At 43.3% G+C, this 25,390-nt stretch overlaps 1 protein-coding gene across 1 annotated transcript in view; it reads right to left on the reverse strand.

Moving 5' to 3' along the window:
• The window catches only part of LOC109951292 (glutamate receptor ionotropic, kainate 5-like), a 116,767-nt gene that overhangs the window by 60,215 nt on the left and 31,162 nt on the right, over positions 1-25,390 (reverse strand). Inside the window, 1 exon segment of the mRNA XM_020585715.1 lies at positions 1,947-2,099. Coding sequence (XP_020441371.1) covers positions 1,947-2,099 — 153 coding nt within the window.

A 25,390-nucleotide genomic window follows, 5' to 3' on the forward strand; every position in this document is an offset into this window, starting at 1 on the left:
TAATTAGCTGTTTATCACTTAGGACGGCTACAGTAAATAAATAACACTGAGTTGACTTGTAGCATTTATATACAAAATGTGACTAATGAATATATAAAACCTGACAAACCTGCTGAAATGTGCAACACCACAAAACTTGCCAAAGAAACAAACATGAACAAGAACTTTGTGTGTGCACTTTGTTCTGACTCAGTCCCACACACACACTGCCCTGCTGCTACAACAGAGACCAAATGTGGATTCATCCGCCACTGAAAATAGTGCCCAACAAATGCACTGTTTCCTCCTGTTTGCTTGATAAAACCTTCAGTGAGCAGCTGGACTAGGAAATGACTGAGCCTTGTTTGTTAAATGAAACTATATATTTGGAGTTTGTAAAGATGTACCATGCATCTCCAGTAGGAACCAACGGGCCTGGAGCACTGAGTCCCAGAGAGAAGCCAGAAAGTGTGGAGAGACTGACAACATGTTGCTGGTTGGGACCATTAAAAAAAATGCTGCTGCTTCTTCTGTTATTATGGTGGTGATATATTTGAAATGTACCTCTTTAAAAGATGAATTCGTATTTCTCCCTTCATAAATAAATGCTTGCTGTATTCCTGAATGCATCTGAATCAGGCCCTTCTTTTCCTTATTGTCTGTGAAGGTGAAAGTGTGAATGTAATTTTACTTATTCTTAGACACAAACAACACATAAGTACGTCACTGTGTGTTTGCATGTGTGTGAAGCAGTCAGCTGTCATTACCGGAGGAGTGAAAGCTGAGCTGTTACACAGCACCAGGTGACCTGGCTGCCGTGGCACTGTGTGTTTACGTTTTGACCAAGCCCTGCATAATAAAAGCAACAGGGATTTGAACACTGAAGCTGAGAGATGAACAGCCAGAAAACCTTTATGTGCTGCAAGGAGAGAGCTGAACTTTTACTTCCAGCATTAAGTCTCTGCTTTTATAGGAGTTAATCTTCCTCCACGGGGTGTGATGAGGACGGGTAGCAAAGTGGAGCTCAGGCCTTGCTATAAATCATGACGGGAGTCGCAGAGACACTCCCTGATCTAGTTTATTTGTGCTTACAAATGATCCAGTCCAGGACAGAAACAAAACTCAGAGGGAAGAAGAAGAAAAGGAAACACTGAGCGAGTGGAGGAGCAGAGCTGAAATCCTCGAGGGGCTCGTAAAAGAGAAAGCAAAGAGAGAGTGCAGGAGGAATCAAGATGGCAAACAGAGGCAGAGGTGGGTGGTGAGAAAACAACAGGAAAACTCAAGAAGAGAAGGGGAAAAACATGACAAGATGGAGAAGTAGCAGGCAAGGAGTGTTAAAATAGAGGTGATGCAGCATGTTCAGACCAGACAGAGGAAGATTAATACAATCAATCTATTTGTGGTTTTACTCACAGGAGGATTCTGGATGAATAAATCGCAAGGAGCTTCAGTGCAAGGTCATTGTGTGTGCTTCACATTAAGTGCCTGTCTGAACAGCTCCTAAATGCTCTCTACCCCCGTCCTTTCCAATGCTGCAATCTTTGCAACTGACAGTGATCGGTCAGGTGTGTGGAGAAGAGAATCTAAACAGGTGTAAAACTTCTCTCTAGCCCCCTCTCCCTTTCTTCCCACTACTTCTGAGGACTGAGTCCTGGTTATGAAGTTTGGACCCATGTTAAAAAGGAAAATACTGAGTTAATTCAAAAGTCAAGAGCAACAAGTCTTAAGTTTAGTCCTGAGTCAAGACAGAAGACATGACCAGCACATCTAGAGCCAAGTCTCATGTCAAGAACCAAAAGTGTAGAGTGAAGTGAAAAGTCCTGAGTTAAGCCAAAAGCCAAGAGCAGTAAGTCTCAGCCATGTTCAAGCAAAAGACTCATTAAAACGGCCTGAAATGTTTGGTCCCCAGTTTGTCCCACAGCCAGGGCGCATGGGATTCAAGGCCACGTCGCAGCCACAGTACTCACCCATCCGCACGGCAGAAAGAGCGTTGGTCTGACTGAAGGAGGGCGGGGTCAGCAGCAGAACAACGGCGTAAATCGACAGCAGCAGTGCTGGCAGAGCCGGCATCTTCCACTGCTCCTCATGGAGAATGGTCTGCTGGCTGCCTGTACCGCCACCTGCAGGACGGGAGGAAACAGGCACATCTCACATATCGCTGTATCATAAGATCACCATATTTAAAAAGAAATCCACACATCAGGTCAACACGCAGCAGCTGCACTGTAAACACACAACCGAGCATGAAGACGCACAACAGTGACACTGCGAGCTCCACAACATCTTGTCATTTTATTCATTAGCTCCAGTCAGAGACAGAAACAGCAGCATTAAGGGAAAACCTGTCACATTATCGATGCCTGATAAATGACATCAGTTTGCACAGAATCCCAGGGTCCGTGCTGTCAAATAAGACTTGTGCAAAGAAGATAAGGCCCTGGATTACACACACTCTCACACCCAAATATACATACTCCACTCAGGCATATAAAACTGTCCAACACACACACTATCCAACGTTCACACCAGAACATAGTCCATATCCAGAGAACGTGTCTGTGTATGTACCTGTCAATTTTCAGAAACCAGGAAAGCTTAGATTTGCTATTTGAAGTACTGTGACAGAGATATGATACATGGAGGGTTTGTCTTTTGTCTACTTTGTCCCTTCTTTCCTGAAGGTGCTACATGATCTCATGCAAGCCAACGTTAATCCTTGATTACAGCTTAATTCACTGTAGCAGCACAGAGTTGCTGTTATCTAACAACTGAGAGCTGCTGTTTCATCACACTGTGATACCGGTGTCATTATCTGACAACAGGAACAAAACAACGAAGTAATGGTTTCATTAAAGCACAGTGTAGTGATACAAACATATAAGGAAGGACCCAAAGGTTTAACCAAAGAGATGCAGCTGCTTTTCTGTTTTGAGACCAGAAAAAGTGGAGGTCTTTATGGAAATGACCTGTAGAGGTTCAGGTGGATGCAGATTGCACCGTGTTTCTGAATGAGCTCATTTTGTGTGAAGACTCTAAGAGAAGGCAAGGAAGGCTCAGAACGTGAGACAGTGACAGAGGAGAAACGCAGAACATGTGAGAAGACGGAGACAGGAAGGGCAGCAGAGCAAGCCACAGAGAGAGGACCAGCTTGAAGGAGAAACTGGAGGGAGGAAGCGTGAAATATTAGAGGACAAAAGTAAGTAAGAGATGAAGATGTCATATGTTGTGAAGAGAAGAGATTTAAAATGGCCGAGTAAAGAAGCCTGATGAAATGAGCCCAGACCTTCAAAGTATATTAGAGCAACTGAAGGGAGATGTTCTGTATGAACAGGGCGTGTGCGCATGTCTGTATTTAACTTCTCAGAGCAACAACACTGTTCAATCCCATCATGGAACTGCGTCACCTTGGGGTGAGCACACCCCTCGCTAAATGTTCCTCACTGCCCTGCCAATGAGGCTTCACACATTAGATTGACTCCAGTCAATGAGCTCAATTGCAACGAGTGAGATGCAAACCGCAGCCACTGAAGGATGAAGAGTGAAAGATAAAAGCCACCAGTGGGGTGTGGGGGGGGTGGTAAGAGTTTGTGTTATAAGTGATACAGATGATGCTGATAACGTTGATGCAGCTCTTTTAGCTACGTTCTGATAGATGCAGTCTTGATAAGTGTGTGTTTTCTTTTCAGTGTGTGAATGTGCAAAGTGAAGTTCTAGTCATACAGTTCATTAGAGACACAGTCACAGTGTCTTTAAAACCCTTTAAAGTGATTTAGATGCAGGGACGCTTCTGCAGTCTGAGTTAGAGCCATCGAGTAGTGTTGGGCCATTGGTACAGAACCTCCCTCTGTGAGCAGCCCAGCTGTGCATCTCCACTGTCGGTGGAATTCAGGAGAAAGTTCAACAGTTTCAGTTTGTCTTTAGCCCGTCGGATCTGTAAACTGACTAACCTGCACTATGGACTTCATGAGAGGCCAAAAACAACCGAGCTGCTGTGCTTCTAAAATGAGCCAACAAAACAACCTGCTGCTTGCCAACAATCATGCCTGGAAAGTGAATGAATTAAGATTTCTAAAAAAAAAAATCAATGCAGAGCAAAGAGAGTGCACAGGAAGACATCAACAGACATTAAAAGAAAACGATAAATAGAGGGACAGTAATTGTAAAAGAGACTAAAAACCAGAGACAAAGATAAGACAGCAAATAGGGAAGTGACAAATGAAAGAACATGAAGGAAACAATCTGAGTGACAGAAAATGGGCCAGAAGAGAAAATGAGAAATGGCTTCAGGCAGAAATAAACAAATGATAATTAATTGGGGTGTTTTCTGCAGGTAGTGCTAGAGCATCATGTCAGGTGGCGAACGCGGCCGATAGGACCCATCAATACCGGCCGCCTTCGCAGTTCACCGCAGCAGCTCTGAGGCTCATCACAGCCAATGCTCTGCTCAATCGCAGCTCATGTGGCATTGGAGCCATTTAGCTGACACTCATTCATGATGGCTTACAACAGATGAAGAGAGTGAGGGTCAGAGAGGTGGCAGCAGAGTACCAAACAATCCAGTCATCATCCACAAATATCAGGCCATATTTGTGGACTGAAAAGAAGAAATGTGAGTGGCATCTTCAAAGATGGGGCTTTCCACTCTGGGACTGTCAGGGAATTCTACAGGAAAGGCCCTGGACAGACTAGTGACCAGTTGTACCAGGGCCCCGAGGGGTCAAGTGGCCCCTGGGCCAGAATCGCTCTTTAAACTTACAATAAAACAATAAGTCAGGTTATGTTTAGAAAGAAACTAGGTGGTTAAGGTTAGGAAAAGGCCATGGGGTCAGTTAAAACACTGTTAAACAGACAAAACACCTAAAACAATGTGTGACACAATCTCTGGTCATCTGCACGAACCTCAGGTGTTCATCTGAACCATCCCTCCACCTTCTAGTGTTTTTAATATTTGAAAGTTCCCACCCACACGCCTTCAGCAGACACTACACGGCAGTTTTCTTCTTCACAGTTGGTGGCAGTAATGCACCATTTCCTTGTTTGGCAACCCCCGTCAATCACCAGGAAGACTACCATGAAGAAAGACAACTGGTTGCAATTCAATGACTACAAAGGCAAAAAAATGACTGTGAAGAATGGTCATACATGACAGAGCCACCATCACTGCCACACTCTCTAAGTGTTGGTTTTAAGGAATGTTGAAAAATGAACATTCTAGCATAAACCTGGGACACCTGTATTGTCTGATTCATCCAGCTCGTTCCTCTACACAGCAACAGCCAGCCTGGTAGTGGGATCACAGAAAACCTTTGGAGAATCAATTCAGCAGGGCAAAGGATCTCAGTTCAAACTGCAGCATAGCTGCTTCAGTCAACATTAATTAATTTCTCCAACACAAAAGGTCAGGAAACACACCTTGTAATCTGCACAAACCCAAACTCTCCCTCCCCCACAGTGGCGCTTTAAAGGTTATATCGTAAATTTGACTTTCTTGTTTCACAGCTGACCCTCCTTCAGCCAAACCAGAGGAAACGTCAGAGCAGCTGTGAGCTTTTCTGATGTGTGCAATAAAGAGGGAAAAGGCTCCCCCCAGCAGAAGACGAGTACGGTGGATAAAGCACTTTTTCTGTTGGTAATGGCCCCTAATGCTCACCTAAATATAGGATATTAGTTTTCTCTCCCTTTGGGGATAAGGAGATTTTGTTTTGCAGCAGCAGCATCATGAGTGTTGCTGACTCAAACAACTATAATGACATGGTAATCCTCTCATTTAGCTGCTGACACATGACACATTTGTGCCTCCAGAAAAAGCATGGAGGCAGGAGGAGGGGAGAAGGAGGAAGGGTCGATTCCTACACAGAACACAGTCTGCTTTCTTTAAAAATCATACTGTCATCCTGTGGGACTTTCAACGGCAGGGAACAACATGCTGCAAAACAAAAGTGACAGAGAGAAGAATGTGGATTTGTCATCGCTGCACAACACTTTTAGATTTAATGGAAGCCTACAATGGTCCAAAGTGGTTTACAGCAGTTTCTCTGTAAATGGTGGTTACCTGTGGTTCTCGGCGACGTCACAGTGTAAATGCTTTGTGCATAGAACACAATTTGTGTGGGTTGTTTTTAAAGGAGAAAGGCTACAATAAAGAGATGGGGCGAGATCATTCAGCACCGAGGCAGCGCACTCTTCTGAATGTGTATATTAATAACTGGGAATATTTAAAATGAAATGAGGCTGTGCAAATGTTCTCTAGCAATACAACAAGAGCCTCTGAAAGAATCCTTGGATCCACCACAAAAGCTCTTCAGTGCTCCCTTGGCCCAAAGTCGAACTTTCCACCAGACCTCAATGACATTTTCTGTTAACGGACAATGAATAATGGGGCCAAACTCAGTGCATTTATTCACATATTTTATGTTTTTAAAATCTCTCAGCTTCTCTGAGATGGTTTTCACTCTGGGTTTCTTGGTTTGAGTTACAGGGCAGACATGGTCCCAAACACTGAAGAAACACTGGTGATTTACTGGATACAAAACAAGTTTGGACTTGACGTCATCAGGGGCCGTGCAGCATGTGACCATAGAGGTCCATGTATATACTTCATCTATTTAAACCCAGTCGAATGTGTCAGGATGTGCATTCACTGCTTTGGGTTCAAATCAAAGTCCAGTTGTCCCCTGCTGGTCTTTCACACTGTCAAGAAGTCAAGGAGTGGACGGGTGGACGGGTGGACGAGTGTTTCTGATACCACCCATCCACTCTGCAGAGAAGCAACAGACGAGCACCTGCACCTACCACACTGTATGGTACTGAGCCAGGTTGAATATTGTTCTCCGCTCATGAATTACCAAACCATTTGTCACCATAGTTTTCTTGCCAACAAAGAAAGAACTGCATAATGCATACCAGTGTTTTTGGCTAACTCACTATGAGACTTGGACTAAAAAAGGCTGAAGGCTGAGAGCAACCCGAGGTATTGGTGCTGTTCACACCTTTCCTGACATGAAAATCAGTGCTGGAAAAAAATGAATGAACAAGTCTTCTTCTTGCTGCTACTTGTTTTGAGTTATCTGGTGATACCAGCTCCTGTATGCAGCTGTCAGCATTTCCAGTACTCACTGAACTGTCTGGCTTGTGGATAAGATTTCCGCCGCGGGTTTCGGTATTGATTTAAAGACTCAGATCATTTCTTCTTTCTGCTAATGCCAGGATACAGCACACAGTACGTACACATCCGAGCTGGAGTTTCTTTTAGAAACAAAAAGTAGAATCAACATATCCATCACACCAATCACAGCATGCTCCCATTTTGTAAGTGATATGTAGCCTGCAGATTAAAATACAGGAAAAATGATTGAGTTGCTTCATCAGCTAACGGCAGCCTGTTAGTGGGTACACCACTTATAACGCAGCACGTTGCCTTTACCATCGTGCTGTATAGCTTTCATGATCGTGGGGTCCTACTTTCAGCTGTTTGAGCCGTTGGAGAGACACTGAACAAAAACAAATGTGGTTGGGCTGGTGACACCTGTCACCTGATGACAGCTGTTAACTGAAACATGGAACATTTCATGTGGCCGTCTTGTTGTATCATTATTTTCTAGGTCATTATTGTGTGTAAAGCTTCATCCGGGATGCGTTAGAAGAGTCACAATGTTAAAACACAGCACACGTGCACAGTGGGCTCCTGCAGTGTGCCAGACTACCTCCTGTCACAAGGAGCAGTATATACTGTACCTGCATCTTCAACCTGCAGGATTAATTACACCTGATTGTGATGATCGTGCTGTGAGCCAGATCACAACGAGCCTGTGTAATTAGTCATTTAGACTCACATCTGCATTAAATTACCTCAACATGCCTCCATATGTTCATTCCCAATTATGAATAAAACAAGAGTAAATACAGAAGCGACCGACAGGCTGAATGCAAATGTGCTGAATCATAACTGCTGAGTTTGAGAGACCTCTGAGGAGTCAGAGAGGGAGGAGCAGTGGATGAGGGAGCAAAGGAGGAAACAGAGGGAGGGAAGGAGGACACGCAGCAACAACAGAAGAAAGTAAACCAGAGGACGGGGCTGATGGGATGGGATTCAGCCATTTTCTGAGAGAAAAAAAACAAACAGATTATCTACGGTACAAGTCATTGCTCACAGGCAGAGGAAAAGCAGAGGAATCAGTCTCGGTGGCACCATCACTGAGGCACTTATCGACAACCTGAAGAGTTTCACGGCACATTATTCATCTGATAATTTAGAAAGAGCAGTGGGAGAGGAGAGAGGGACGCAGCGGAGAAAAACAACAAGCGAGGATGAGGAGGAGATTCTATCAGAGGTTAAACTTCTTTCAGCTCTCCCATGGTTTATGTGTTCAAATGGGAGAATAAGTGAAGACTGTTCATCAGGATTCATTCTGTCAACTGAGCTGTATTGTGATGCGCAGTCTTGTCTCCTGTGGCCGACACATCTGGATCTGCTGCTGCTGAGCAGTTGATTAAATGTTCTCCAAGCCCAATCTAATCCAGAGTCACAAAAGCCTGATAGACCTCCAATAGACAGACTGACTGATTGTATTTCCTTTCACATGTCCCTGTAAAACCCACACGCTCACCACATAAACACAATGCAGTGGGATAATTAAATTAGTTTTATTGTCTATAGAGATTCTGTTTCACAAAGTGCACAAGAGAATAAAACAGATTTGTGGAGGTTGAGTACTGACCTGTTTGTAGCCTGAATGCGGCCCTAACATCCCAGCTGTGAGTCCATTTGCTGCAGGTTGTTTAGCCTCTGTGTCTGCCCTCATTTCCTGCCAGATCTCTACTGTTAGCTAACTGACACGAGGAAAACACAGAGTCACTGAGACCCTACATATACACATGCATCTCTTCCCTGATAAATGACATACATGAGACATGAAACACTTATAAAAGTTCTGGAAGTGGATTGCTTTTGCATCTTATACTAGTTGTTACTGTGGAGTTACAGCCTGATGAGAAGTAATTTGGGCGATTACTGAAGATGCCAGAGAGGCTTCAGAAGGCCCAGTCGAGCTCGCAGCAGGCGCTTGTATTGCTTTGTATACTTCAGAGCATAGTTCTGCTCTTCTTCTTGTCACATTACGAGTAAGACCACCCTCGGACACAGCCTGTATCAGTGCTGGTGCAGTGGGGAGCCATCACAGGAGACGTTGGCAGCAAAAAGTTGATCCCCATTCAGCTTGTACAGCATGACGCCATCTGGCAAGGAACTGCACTAACCAATCACAGTGGATTGCTTTGTATTTCTACTGTCACCTCCTTCGTGTCGTGTCAAGGTCATGTTCAACCAGCTGATCTGAATGTTATCGCCCCAATAAATGGCCATAATCATGTGACTATTACGCTTCAGAAGTGGCAAACTGCACCAGAAGGTCTGTGCCATCAGTATCTGTCTCTTTGGTGCCTTACACTACATGCTGTGACCTCTAGGGCAGTTTTTTGCTTTGTGCCCTCACTAAGTGCTGCTGTTAATCACTGCATGGGGGCGTTTTGAAGGAAACCCACGCAGACACAGCGACAACATGCACACTCCACATAGACAGACCCTGGCACTGAGGAAACGGACATGACAGTGATGTTCACCTATGGAAGAGGTAAATGCTGAGTTTGTGTCAACAGCAAATTAAAACTGGAGCGGACCAGAAAACAGGGAGGCCTCTTAGCTCTACTGCTAAAACTTAAATATAAAGATGGTCTTTTTCAGCTGATAGTATAAGTCCCATAATAAATAATCTGTCCATTAACTGAGAACTCTGTGCACAAACAGATGAGAGAAAAGGGATATCTTAAATGTCAAGGGCGATTGTTTCAGCCCAGCAGGAGAAAAATGCTGACTTCATGCTTGTCCCCAGTGTTTCATAACTTTGTGTAAATTCACACAGTACAGCGTGTCATCACATTAAGCTGGATGGATAGCTCCCTCTCCTCTGTCCAACATCACATCCAATAATCTGCAGTCATCACTGTGAGACAAACACACAGAGCGCTCCAAATCTCTTTAAACCTGATAAAGCTGCTGTCATTTGTTTCATCGTGACTCCGGCACAGATCTGCAACTGAGCTGCAGCCCAACAAACAAACACAAGAGGAAAAGTAAACAGCTTTTTCCTTAAGCGTCGCCATAAACCAGGATGACATCAGGGTAAAATTAGGCACAAGTTAGAGACATTCCTCTACCAAACAAACTAACAGGACACATGGATGTTCATGCAAAGCTCTTTTTACATGGGTCATCTATAGATCTATATGCTGGGTGATCCTGATGACCTCCTCCTTCTTTACTCACTTGAGATCCAGGCTTTACAAAGCTATACAGTAAGGTTTGACTGAAGGACATGGGTATTCTGCAGACGTGCTGCTTCCTCCTGGGTGCAACAACACACTCACCACAGTCAGGACTGCCTGGCCTTCCTGTTTTGTTGATGCTGATGCTGCAGTACTGGATATATTAGCAATCTTACTGAGTTGGTTCTTGTTAGAAGCAGCTGGCTTTCTCCCAGAGATGCAGATAAGTTTGTGCTTGTTTTTATTACAAGTGGCTTGACAACCGCAGCACACTGTTCACTGGTCCATAAATGAGTTACAGCTGTGAGTGTTTTACCTGGAACAAAGTCAGGAGCTCTGCTGCCACTGTGCCAAAGACCAACAGGGAAGAACAAGTCAAATTTCTTCTGACTGTAGCAACTTAAACATCCCTCTACATGTTTGAATAACTCAGGTTGTAGGTGTAGCTTTCAGAACAGTCACAGTGTGCACACTGTAGACGAAAAGCATTTACAGTGTGTACTGTATATTTACAACTAGAAGGAGGTGGCAAGTTACTGCATTAAAAAAAGCTCAGGCCTGAGATCAAGTTAAAAATGTTGAGATTAAGGACAGTACTGAGACACTGAGGCAAAAGAATTCTGAAAAGTCATAATAAAAAGGACTTAAAGACTTAACTGAAGATATTTGACTGAACATCTCCAAAGTCTTGTGTCACTTACACTGTGTCTAATATGTCATAGACCATGTTGTTCCAGGTCATTAAGCCACACTGAATGAAATATTCAGGCTCCATGTTTCCCCCAGCCTGGCATGTTTGCTGGGTTGGGAAACTCCTGCTTGAATTCAAGTTAAACTTCTTTGATGGTTTCAATAGGCAGAGTTTGCAGAGACCTGCAGATAGTACTTCATATCCCTCTGGAGTTACACAGGGCAGTGAAGAAGGAACACTGAGCTGGAGGAGAGGAGGACAGAGGGATGGACACAGATTAATAGAAGCATGGAGGGAAGCTGCAGCACCGTGAAGGAGACAAACTGACCTCCGGGTCTCCTCTGCACTCAGGAGAGTCAAACCAATGGAGTGGATGCCAGCAGGGAAAACAACAAACTCCACCGTCAGCAAATATACAGGAGGAGGAGGGGAGGATGGACGAAGAATGGGGAGACAGGTAGAGAGAGGGAGAGATGTGTGGAGCTGTGGATGGATATACTGTGAGAGAAGGAGAAGACAAAGGAGAGGATGGTGAATTAAATGAGCATTTCTTTCATCTAATTTAAAGTTACTGTAGTTTGAAGGCAGATACTCCATGGATGCTCATCTGAGCATTACATTTAATAACAGCAGAGATGAGCTTCAAGCCACAAAGCTGCTGAACAAAAGCCAGAGGTCTTATAGGATAACTCCAGTTTATTACAGCGCAGACCTGTTTCTGCAGCCCCATCGTCCGACTGTTTCTTGACGTGACTTTGTTTGATGCCACCATGTTCCCACATCTCAGCAGTTACTTTAATAAGTAGAAAGGTTCTGTAATAAAAATGGCAAACACACAACAAATAAAACCCAAGTTGTAATAAATTGGGATAATTCTGTACAGAACCAGAGCCTGGAGGTGGGTGCACCAGCAGCTTGGAAGTGCACGCACTCCTTATTTACACCTAGAGGATGACGGCACTGCTCTCCCAGCCTGACTGTCTATCACCATGTCCACGATGGCTCCCAAACCTAAACCAAGTTTTTTATTACTGAATCCATCAACAGCCCCTAGCCTTAACAAAATCCTTAATTTAACCCAATTTGCCATCTCTCCCTAAACCTAACCAAACGTTTTTCATACCAGTTTAGTTTTCTTCAATAATTTGTAATAGTTTGAGAAAGCACAGACACATGTCATCCTGCTTTAAGGGGCATCAGATCAGAAAACACCTTCTGTGACATTCTGGAGAGCATGGACAAACAACTTATTTTAATGTCACTGGGAAATGTGACACAGTCGGCCCAACACACTGTGCGTGTCATCTACAGTTACACGGTCAAACTCCAAACCAGGCAGCAACACATGCATGTGAGCTCCGTGTGTGGAATCAGATTACCACCTGCACAAACGCAGTGTAAGATCCTTTTAAAAATTTCAAAGCTACACAGCAACACAACTACACACCTGCCAAGGCCACACATGCATTTCATAGTTGGGTGTTTTTCTAATTTGCTTCCTGTCAATTAATCCTATAAAACACTCAGCAAGAGGAAACAGTTAATTTCCAGAGGGGACTATTTTCAGCGGTGGATGAATCCACGATTGCTCTCTAGTGGCAGCAGGACAGTGTGTCGCACCATGAACACACACTGGAGTAAACTCCAGTGTGTGTTCATGGTGCAACAGTGTAGCCACTGATGGGTTAATAGTGGAGGGAGGAGTGAGATCAGGCTGTGAGACACATGCAGGGATGTGTTAGTGGGACGCAGTGTTCATCCTTTGTTCCTTTGAATCTTTTCAAGGGATTTGTTCACAGTATGAAATCCAGAATATCACCAGACCTGACAGCATCTTAGCTTTCATCTGAGTGTTAGTGTCACTGCAGCAGAGGCTCATTTAAAATGGATTTCACTTTCATATCAAGCTCTTACGTAATTCTTTCTTGATAGAGCTGTGAGAGAAAGAAAAAGTCTCGTTTTGTGTCGACACCATGATCCAATGTCAAAGACTGACCTTCAGCACACAATATAGAGAGCAGCTGACAGTGGCAAACAGAGAGATATAATTGGGGGAGGACAGAGAAGACAACAGAGAAAGCAAAGAATAAAAACTGGAGTGACAGATAAAAAAAGACTTTATCCAGAGCTGAGACATGCGAGTTGTGTGGATGAAGTAAAAGATCCAGTGAAAATATGACTTCATCCTCTCAATGTAAAGAACAGAAAATGTGAAGAAGCAGCTGAGCTCTGAACAAAGCCTGTATTATCACAGCAGCAGCTGTGTTTATTTCTGAAGACGCTCAGTGAACAAGGAGAGAAGAAGTGACTGGTTTGAACTGAAGTGCTCAGTGTTTCACAAATTCTCAATGAGAAAACTTCTTTTTTAATAACTGCTGAGACACAGACAAAGCAGCACAATGGAAGATGTTTGCTTGGAAACACACAGAGCATACAGCACACTATAGTGGAAAGGCCCGCTCTTCAATATTTTTATATTAATAATAAATCTAACTGCTCGGTTTGTCTCTTTTACCCCACAGTTTGAGTCAGAGAGGACGATGAAGACGAGGGAACAGTTAAAAACTAAAGAGGGTTTTCTCAGGAGATGGAGTAGAGTGAGACAGAGTTAAAAAGAGCGTGAACACTGGTGACCATCACTCTAAAGCGATGACCCTGCAGCTCCATGTCAGCTGCAACAACCTCTGAGTCAGTGCAGCTTTAAACCTGAATACCTAAAGGACCGCATCAGTGTTGTTTGCAGTAAATACTAAGTATACATTTTTGTGTAGCTGTGAAAACACTTCTGGGTAAAACAAATAAGTTCATACATCTGTCACTGAGCTCTGATCTGTAGAGTGCACACTGGGACACATGTTATAGCCACAGAAACAGCTGTGCACTCTCAAATCTGATTTCTATTTGGCCAGATTCTGAGCTGGAACAGGCCGTACTCATATTAGACTCTCTGACGTGACCATTTCAAACTGCCCACTAGGAAGAAGCTGATGTCACCTGAATTCTCTGTTTTGTCTTTATTCGCTATCTGTGAATGGAAACTACACAAAAAGTACCCACACAGGTTGTGTGTCCCTATCCTTTGATACAACTGATAGGAGCACCATAAACACACAGGCACAGTAAGGTAATGGCCATGGTTTGGAAAGTGTCATGTAAAAGTCCTATCATCCCATGATCCACCCCGACCTCCTCTGTACACAGACTCTGTCTCTCCATAAACTACTCAAGGTGTTCGCAGCTTCCTGAAACCACACAAGCCTGACCCCAGAACATCACATCCCCAATGTGCACATCCAGCATGACTAGAAATGATGCTGTACTCACTGCTGCCGTTTCTCCACTTGGGAAAACAACTGAGCTAATCACAGCTTTGAAAGCTGGATTAAGAATAAGGATGTTATTTTTTCCTGTGACAGATAGAGAAAAGGAAGAATAGAAATATTTCCACATAAGTGGAGATAAGTGTGGACGGGATGTTGGCAGCTTCACAGGTTGTCAATGGAAACGACAGCTTGACGTTTCTTCAGTCATGATGAATGGTAACTGTTTTCGAGGCTACTACCAAAGCTCCCAGAGAGAAACAGAATCAGCTCACATGAACTCTATGACAGACTGAATAATGAACTGAAATGAACTGACAATTCAGTGTGATTATCGTGCCGGTACAGTACTTGGATGAATGTACTTGGTAAGTTTCCACCGCTGCAGCAGAGAGAGCGGTTGGCAAAGGACAAGAAGAGTGAAAATGAGAGATTAGAAACAGAGAGGAAACAGAAATAAAAGCACAGATGGTCTGAGAGAGTAGAGAAGGTAGATGAGACAAGGAAGAGCACAGTGATGAACAGAAGGTTCATCTCCTTTGGGATCGTTCACACCCCCAGCAGTCTGAGGTTCAGCCTCCCCTGTGACTTCAGCTCCTACAGGCCAACAGAGAGGAGAAACAAACCTCCGGAGGACAGTCTGTGGAGACGGAGCAAGGAAACCCGGGATGTCCCGGCAGGTCTCGCACTGCGGAGGTTGCGTGCACTGCTTTTTCAGAGATTCATTGTCAGAGAAACAGTTTGACTCTTTGGCTGAGCTAAAATAAAACAAGCAACTTCAAGACATCCCACTAGATTCTTATAACTTCTAATAGTCCTTTAATTATGAATATATTATCAGTCCATTGGGGAAAAAAGGTGAAATTAACACATTACAGCTATACACATTCCCTTCTGAAAAATCAACCATCTCTGCAGAAGCAGCTCTGGGAGTATTTTTACATATTTAATGCTTAATAACACCTCATGTAAACACGGTTAATGGCTTAGTCTGAACAAGGCTTGTGTACTGAGGGTATCGGCATAAATTACTTGATGTGCTGCATTTAATGTCATGAAAATGGAATACATTTTTTAAAATAAAAACATTTTAAATTCACTAAAATATTAAGCATTAAACTATTCAACTTAGAATTTCCTTGTTCCCACTTTTCTAATCCATAACTCCAGTAAATTTCAGGTTGATATGTAAAAGTAGTGCGGTTTTACAGGACAGTTAGTGAGCAGTAGGCATCCATCCATGTCACACTTACGCCAAACCTCTCCAAAATGGATGATTCTCACTTTTCTCATCCACAAATGTATTACATTTCCAAAATCTCAAGAATTTTCTTTTTTTAAACAGATGCTCATTTGAAGCTGCTGACAAACATTTGCAAGTTTAGTAATTTGGTATTGATCATGGAGGGAAACGTATGTAAATGCAGAGCCCTTAAAGAAGTTCACACTACTGATCTGTTCACTCACACATTCACCAGAACAGCCAAGCCAAGGACCCATCGGCACGTGGGCCGGAGAGGTCGATGTTCCAGCTCCTAACCCTGCATTTAGGGGACAATCTGCTCTGTCTCCTGAGCCACAGCCTCTTTGAAACAAACCCACAACTCTCCAAACAACAACGTTAACTGTCTGTTTGCTGCAGGTGCCAGTTTCTTTGGGTGACTTTACAGTTATTTACATCCTTTGTCTGCTGGGGCTGAACTGCAGGTTCACATGCGTTGCATTGTTAGGCATCTGCAGCCCCATTTTACTGAAGTCCATGTGTTTAAACAGTGAGCTGACACCAGACTGACCCAAAGTACAGGTGAGGTCACAGTGTACAGTGGTGATGCACGCTGAAGTCAGCAGCACGGTGAGAAGCTAAACCCCTGGAGGAAACAATGAGGTTTTCATCTGCTTTACAGCTGCTTTAAATAATGAAGAGAATCAATCACTTTAACTAGATTCCTTATAGCTTTCTAATCCCTAATAATATCATTTTTATATACATTTAAAACTTCATCTATTAAAAGGCACATTACTGAAACAGAATAAATTGATTGAATGTAATGAACATTTTATTGCTTTTAACTGGTGTTTTTATTGCATTATTTAAATGAAAATGAAATTAATTACTTGAAACATTACTTCTTAAATGTTTCATTTAATCGATCCACTCCAGCTCCTTCCAGCCTCCACATAAAAGCTGTTCACCCTCCACAGTATGTTTTAGTGTTCACTTGGTTTAGTCCCGACGCCGCCTATGTGAATGTCTTATGTTCCTGTGTGACACACAAACACACCGATCTGCACTGTTCTGACACTGAGCTGATCTGACGCTGCTCGATCAACTCAGATAAAACATTACATATGCTTTGCTGCATGTCAGTAGAACCAACAAGGCTTTTATTCCAGCAGATGATCCGATCAACACACTGGTGGCTGCACATAAAGCCCAGCTACTCTTTATTTGTTTCAGATGTAGTTTGGACTGGAACTCAGCACAAAGCAGCTTGATGAGGAGAGATTCTGCGTTGAGAGAACTGTTTTGGCTTTTGCATTACTTCTTTGGAAGCTTCATGATTTGGACATGTAACTTGGATCACAAACATCCAAACAGAGCAGAATAACTGGTCTCCAAATTGAGACAGTCTCTGCTTTAACAGCATTTCACTGAATAACAACAATGTGACATAGGTCAAAGCAATTTTAGTTTTCTATTGAAGGATTACTCATAAAGTGAGACTTGGACTTTTAACTTGGATAAAAATTTGTCATGTTTAGGATTATAGTAATTTGAATAAACCTCTAAACTAGGGCCACAACCTTTGGCTGCAGCCCAAATGAAGATTTTGAGAGGAAACACAAGCCTTTTCATGCAACTATAAGCAACATCCAGCTCTGCCTGCCGCTCAGCTGGCAGAGCATCCAGCCATTTTGTCTGTTCTGGAGGCTTCAACTGAACGACCAGAATCAACTACAAGATGTAAAATACTCCTCCAAAAACATTAAAACACGTTTGCCTCAGTGTACAACTGTAAATTTAATTGCTGACCTGCTCAAACTGCAGAGAGCAGAGAAATCCATCTGCCTGTCCAGTTAATCAGGCGTCGAGCTGAGCATCAAATGGAAGCCACCTTGGCGAACATCCAACCCAGTTCCAGAATTATCCTAAGGCAATTCAGGGTTAAAATAGGTTCGGAGCTGTATAGATGTGTGTCTGGCTTTAGCTTGGCCCCTCACCTTGGACCAGCGTGGCCCTGGGGTCCAGATGTCAGCACCTGTGTGTTCACCTGGCTGCTCAACCTCAAAGGCACAAGTTAGATAAAAAGTAGGAAAAAAGCCAGCACTTCTTCAAAGAAGTCAATGTCTGGAGAGCTTCAGCTCTGAAATATCACTGCTCCCAGCATGGCCATGGTACGACAGAGGTGGACTGGTCATGTCAGGATGCTGTTTCAAGTGAAGGAGTTCAAGAATCTGGGGGCCTTGACATAAGAACGGCTAATGCCAGGATTAGACCACATGACACTAGTGTTGACAGAGTAGAGTACCACTATTGTACCGGTGGTTCTGCTCCAGCCACCCTCTCAAGGTCTGGGTAATAACTGAAAGAGTACGAAATGAGTGTCCTTGACAGGGAACATGGGCTCAGCCTTAGAGACACACTGGGAAGAGACTGAAGTCGAGCTGCTACTCCTTCGTGTAGAAAATTATCAGTCGAGCCGCTGTGGGCATCTGATTCCTTCTGGATGCTTTCCTTTAAAGGTTTTCCAAGTGTTTCCAGCAGGGAGGAGTCCCCACAGTAGGAGGGATTACATGTCCCATGGGGGTTCTGGGCTGCATGAGGATCCTCCAGGAGAAGGTGGAGAAGAAGCAGGTCCGGGCTACGTAGCTTGGCCTGCTGCCATGACGACCATGACTCACTGCATAAAATGGCTGAATGGATGATTCGCTGCAGATCTTTGGGTGCAGTCTGAGTTTCACATTTTCCTTCTCTGCTCGCTGTGGCCCATTATATTCAGACCCACAGCAACATTAAAATGCTAATCATGTCCTGGAAGATTCATTATCTGTCTCATAAATATTGATTTACTGTCTATTAAGCATTCATAAATCCCCAATAAATATTGAATTAATATAAGGTTAAAGAAGATACTGTATCAGCGTGTGTCATCCCCTGCAGCACTGTCATCCCTCATTTTTCACCTTCCATCTGCCTTTTTTAAGCCAGAAATGAAGTGATTGACAGTTCACCTTGTTTTGCCCTCCGGACTGTCTGACCGCCACGTCTCTGTCACCAGGATGAGGCTCCGAGTCGTAGAAAAGGCCAACGAGCGGGGCAGACCGTTAATCAGACTTGTGCTAAAATTAAAACATGCCTCCGTCTCCCACCACTGACAGGATCTTCCCTGTCTCTCTGGAAGCTGCTGAGCGCCAGCAGGAAGCTGAGAGGCCGAAACCTTTCTTTCCTGTCCGTCACTGTCGCTCTCTGTCACTGTCTGAGCTCCTGGTTCTCTGCCTGTGAGCTTCTTTGTTTTCTTCTTTATACTCTTTCCACTGATCTGACCTGGCTCTCAGTGTGCTTCTTTCTTTATCTCTTTCTTCCTCCTAAAAAAAAATATCTGCTTTCTGCTTATATTAACAGTTAAAGTTGAGTAAGGAAGACCTGACTCAATGTTGAGCCAAGAGTTAACTGACTGAAGTCTGAAGACTTGACCATACAGTGAAGCATTAGCTTGACCATGCATCTGAGTTTCCACCGTGCTGCCAGGAAGCTGTGGTCCTCTGAGCCTCCTCCTCCTGCACCACTTTGTTTCCATAGCAACACATCCTTGACGCTTTCTGTGTGGACTGGCAGTTGACACTAACTGCTGCTATGACTGGAAATTTCAGCTGATGTGAGGTGACCCAGACTCTCCCAAAAAACGTTTTCACAGATTGTAGACAGCTTTTACTGAACTGAATGAGTTGGCAGTGTTTATGGTGCTTCCTCAGACAGAAACAACAGATAAGAGGAAATGCATTTATTCTGATGATTCCAGTTGTTTTATCAGGACACAGCACTTTAATTTTACCCAATCACAACAGAGTCTACATCTAAGTCAATGGTTATGAAGCTGAGGGGCGAGCAAGAACAGTGCAAGAGCAGGGAGCATGCATGACCTCAGGAAAAGTCTAATTTAGCACCAGTCAAGATTTAATCAGAAAGGAAAACGATAGAGAACAAGAGTGCCCAACTTGGCAGAGAATAAAGACAAGCAGGTGATGCTCTTTGAGGAAAACCAACAGTCCTCAGTCTCCACAGTGGTGGAGCAATGTGTCTGTACAAACTCCTGTTAGGGCAAATTGTAAATGACAGTTTTAACTTGTATGACCAATGAGAACAAAAACATTCATGTTTTTCAATAAAGTGATCTTGAGCTTGGCACATTTCATTACTGTTTTCCCTAATACTGTTAATGCTAAAGCTTTATATGAGGGTTGGGCACGTGACTCTTTTACTGGCATATTTTAACCTTAGACTGCAGGTACAGTATGGTGAGATGCACAGGCAGCCAAGGAGATCAAAGCGGATATGCTGCAGCTATGTGGTATGCTGCTCTGAAATGGTGTTTTATAATCAGACTAAACTGATGCTTCATGTCACTTTAGTCATTGTGTGGATGCTTTACAGCACCACACTATGTTCTCCTGATTATTCTGGAATCTTCTGCCCATTTTTTGGCACTTTATAAATCCAGCATACTTTCAGCTATACAGGCCATTCAGGTACCTAGCTGTTCAGCTCTTCAAGAACATTCTTGCTTGTATTAAACTTTTTTATAGTTTTTATACTTTTTTAATTTATTCAGCTTTTTGTTTACGTTACAAGTCAATGGGAGCTCAAAGTGCTGAGTCAATGACACAGTCCTGGAGTGCCATCTGGTGGTCCATAAATGCAGCTCAATTGAGACATGGCATTTCATAACTCCTCCCGATATTCTTGCCTGCGCCAGAGACAGATCAAGCTTCCGTACACACTGAGCTCAGCCTTACATCCTTACACAATTAACACAAATAATATCTAACTATGAACTACATACTGTTCTATTACATATTACCTCTGGACCCTTGTTTATTGCTAACCACTACAAATGCATTTCTCTAGTTTGAATATTCTCTTCGTATAAGTGACCAAGTGCTGGGAGATATTTTGAGAAACATTATTCTCAAATACTACTGAATGTTAAATAAAACAACTTCTTGTGAACTAAGTATTTGTTTTTCATCAAATAAAAATAAAATCTCCAAAAATGGGAATGATTTAAACAATAACATTATTCATCATGCAAAGCCGTTCTGAGGATAGCTGTGCTTGTTTCCTGCCAAGACAACAAAGACAGAGGATTCACTAGAGCTGCTTGAGCAGCCATTTGCCGCATGGTGAAATGTCAGCAAAGGTCATCAAGGGTCAGAGTTTTACATGAAAGGTACGTTTAGGATATGTCAGGAAATGCAGCCCAGCGTGGCCTTAAAACCCACCTGCTCCACAACAGCAGACACATTCCTCCCCTCACTGCCTCCATTTCATTCTGTCTGGTTAACTAGGCCGAAGGAGGAATATTAAGATGGATGGATGAGCCCTGAAGAAAAACAGTGGGTACACAGAGGAGAAAAAATTGAAAATGAAGAGCGATGGATGAGTAGACAATGTCGCAGGGGCACAGCGAGGAGAGGAGAAAGCCACAGTAATGGACCAAACAGACATGCAGATGACTGAGTGACAAACAGCACACAACTGAAAACAGATGACGGCTGTTTTGAAAGTGCAGCAGGTAACTGGTGTGGCCGGATGATGAATTTCTTTAACCATAAAGTATGAGAAGCGAAGAATCATCTGCTTCTGCTGAGAAGAGCTGAGTGATGAACTGCAGGCGATGAAGACGAATTAATGAGATGAAAGTGTGACAGGGTGAGAATCTCAGATGTAACCTTTATATATCTCTGACACCACACCGACTCACATTTCCACTGACCCTAAGCTGTTGAGGCAGAAGGCCGCCCACCGAGAGCTGGGCTCTGTCAGAGGTTTCTTCCTTTAAAGGGAGTTTTTCCTCCCTGCTGTCGCCAAGTGCTGCTCAGGGGGATTTGTTGGGTTTTCCTCTATAATAATAATAATAGTAAGGTGTAGACCTTTATAAAGTGTCCTGAGATGACTGTTGTGATTTGGTGCTTTACAAATAAAATTGATTTCAACTGACTTTGCTCTAACTTCAGCTAGTGCTCTCTTCCCAAACTGCATCTTGTCACTAAACATCATTAAATCAGAAGCACTGAAAACAAACGAGGAGCCGAGTATCAGACAGACAGTGCCAGGTGCAGGTCTGGAGGGCGAACTTGGCCCTGTTGCTGACCGACACTGGATATTTACAAGCAGCTTCAATTAGAAGGAACACACAGACGCACAGTGAATTGAACCTATTCATTCATGCGCACAGTCAAACCAAGTTCAAATGTTGACTTTTAGCACCTTCATACACAGTAAACACACACACCTCATCCCTCCTGACGTTTGAAGGAACCGTTGATGGAAAAATAATAATAGTCACCTTTACTGGCCAAGTATGTTACACAGAAGGAATTTGTTTCCGGTACAGAACCGATGGCTCTAACCATCGGGGGCAACAGGAGGGTTCAGTGTCTTGCCCAAGGACACTTCGACTGGAGGCAACGAGATTTGAACCTTCAACCTCGTGGTTGAGAGACAAGTGCTCTACCCACCGCACCACCGTCGCCTCCCCCACATAATTACTCACACACACATTGTCTCTGTCCACTGAGTCTGTGAATTTTTATCTGTTTGATGAGAACAGCTGCTGGACTTTTCCACCGCTGCTGAAACAGCTGATGGATAGTGCTAATTTGGTGAATCAATAGCAAAGTATTCTACAGTCTGTCCATTTATTGGAAACAAAAAACATTGCTTCAGCAGCTACACATCTGATTTGTCTTCACGTTGTGGAGTCAAATCTAATGACAAAATAAAATGTTTCAGAAGCAGCAGCACACATCCTGACATCACTGAGATCAGCTTTCGAATGCGGTGTTGTTGGGCACTGCTGTCCCACAATGCACCACAGGACAGAAATAAATGAGCTACTCATGGGTGGATGACAGCTTGGCAAGATGCTGAAGACCAGCTAACTGCACAAGGACTCCAAGATTATTGTATTTCAAAGGAAACTATCATCCCTTCAAACTCCAGACTGCAGAGGACCAGGAGCTGCAGGGAGGGCTGTTAAAAAGCTTTGGTTGTTTGTTTAAATGCTGAGATCAACCTACATTCTCTGCTGTCAGGAGGTACACTGATGTTGTTACAGTGCTAAAAAACCCTCAGTGGAGGATGCAGGGGACGCTTGTAACAAGGCAAAAGGTTTACAGCCATTCCAGCAGCTGTACCTAATCCTATAGAGGTGCTAAATGCTAACAAACCTCGGTTTATTATGCATAGGGTTAGCATGCTGACATTTACTAATCAGCACCAAACAAAAAGTGCAACTGAGGCTGAGGCTAATGTAAGGTTTCCACAGAGGTGTAGTGGTGCATATGTGCAGGTATATGGCCTATACCACATCTGGGTAGAGGCGTTTAGTAGATACCTACACAGAGCCACAGAGATACAGTACACATCAGTGCCCATCTAGAAGACTACAGCCAGTCTTTCCTGTACAGAAATCTGTGGTTTTTACAGTAGGGGCTCTTGTTTCCTGACCTGTTTCACCTTCCCACAGGCAACATGCTGTAGTTAGATCTGCACCAGGCCTGGGAAGGCATGCTGCCTGAAGGACAGAACTCTGGGAGTAAATGACTCGCTAACTCACAAGCTCCACAACAACACAACCACAAACATGAAGTAAACAAGGAGTAGCCGTCTGGCACTGGCTGCACTGATGACAGTTAGGAGACGATGAGATGAACATAATGTCAGAGAACAACACACACCACAGCATGTGCTGACATGCTCTAGTGCTGCAGTATAAAAATACTTCATTACAAATAACTGTCATACCTTGAAAATGTTAGCATAGTGAACTTAAAGTAGCAAAGTAAAAGCAGGCTACTCATAGTTTAGTAACTACCCTTACACAGTAAATTGTATTATGAAATAATATGAAATTCAACCTGCTGGGCAGCATCATTTACAGCACCGCATCATAGTTTATCAGCTCATCACTTCTTTTATTTGTAAAATATTAATCTGGGAAGAAAACCGTAACTAAAGCTGTGGAGTAAAAAGTACGAGATTCCCCTCCGAAACCTGGCGGAGCAGAGGTTCAGTAGAATTGTATTTGTACAGTAAAGGAGACAGGTGCAACTTGCTTTCATTGCAACAGATAACAGAAATTATTGAATATTTAAAGATAGTGCTGTCCCTGTGCTGTAGTTAGGTGTAAGTCTAGATTGTTGTTGATGCACCAAATGCTCCTGTTTGTTAGTCTCCTCCGGTGTCCTTCAGCTTCAGGACCTGTGCACATTTCTGCTTTATATCTCTACATGTTTCACCCTAGCAGACATCACTTTGGCTTCACTTTGCACTGATCAGCATGTGAGTCATTGACAAATAAATTGGTAAAAAAGTAAAATAAGATAGTGATGTTATACATTTCTTTGTGATATACAGTGCAGTGTGCTCCATATAGAACAGGTTACAGTCATTATGTGCAGCAGCTATATTTCCCTGAGCTGTCAGCACATTTACTTGGGGTGGGGGGGCTTTCCAGGCAGTGCTAAAAGAGGGAGAAAAGAGGGGCTGCCATTATCCCAGACGGCACTGCAGTGGGTAAATTGTCTGCAGAGGCAGCAGCTCCGATAAAATGGGATGATGACTGTTCTGTGTTTGATTGCCACTCACTCAGAGCTGCCTGCTAATGGAGAGTTCAGCTCTTATCTGCTAACAGAATAACCCTTTAATTAACCTTTAATGAATAAGATCGTAAGTCACAAACAGTGGAAATTATGAATCCAGATGTGACAGCTGAAGAAGTCAGTTTTTTGTTGCTGAACTGCATCTGAACTTTAAACTTTACTGACAATAAAAGTAAAATAAGAATGGCGGTGTCTCTGTGTGGCTGCCAGACTCAGAGGAGCTGTTCTCGGAGAAAATCACCAGCTTTTTTGCCAAAAAAATGATGCTTCCACTGCAAAGTTGCAACTTTCTTCAGCTAATCTGAGTACCAGTAAAGTCAAACTGAAATTAGAATTCTCTTCCTATTTTGTGAGGCTGGTTATCGGCAGTGAACCTGATCTGGTTTCAATTCACAAATCAATTTTATTTCAATTCACTTCTTGATGATTAGAAATGCTGTTGCTTCCTGTGCTCAGCAGGACAGAAACAGGGAATGAGGCTGTGACAATGAGTCATGGATGGTTTGCAGAAGGGGTCTAACATGGCATGGGTCCAGCGGGCCGAGTGGTAGTGGTGGAAGGGCCTGAACCTGTATCTCTGCATGAAGTGACTGGTAGAATTCCTTGTTTGAAGGACACAGATCTCAAAGGGATGCAAAATGAGCACAAAGGGATGCAAAACTGTCCTAAACAGACCCTAAACAACCACAAAGAGACAAATAAATGACCATAAGGCAACGCCAAAGGGGGTGTAAACAGATGCTGAACTTTCAAAATAAGATGTGAAACTACCAAAAAGAAACAAAACAGCTGATGAGGGGTAGAGGTCTTTTATCAGTGTCTGTCCAGAGCCCGTTTTCTCATAATCATTAATAGCCAACTTTTGGGAATTCACTGGTTCCATTATGATTTAGCTGTTTTATGCAAACAGCATTGTTGCTTTGTTTACAAAGGAGGTTAATGTGCTTATATATTTTGAACAGATTCATGTGTCTTTCTGTTTTTTTGGTCACTTGTGGTTTGCTGCCTTCTTTTTGTTTTTATTGATGGTGACACCTGTGCTTTACATCACATTGCTGTCACCACTACATCTCTCCTCTGAACCAACTTCCAGTGTTTATGATGATAATAAACCCATAAACACGCTGCTTCAGAGTCTCCTCTTCACCTCTCCTCACCACTGCTGCAGTTAATCTTCCCCTTCTGCCGCTCAGAC

Source organism: Monopterus albus, unplaced genomic scaffold (genome assembly GCF_001952655.1).
Source record: "Monopterus albus unplaced genomic scaffold, M_albus_1.0 scaffold374.1, whole genome shotgun sequence".
In the NCBI taxonomy this organism is placed as follows: domain Eukaryota; kingdom Metazoa; phylum Chordata; class Actinopteri; order Synbranchiformes; family Synbranchidae; genus Monopterus; species Monopterus albus.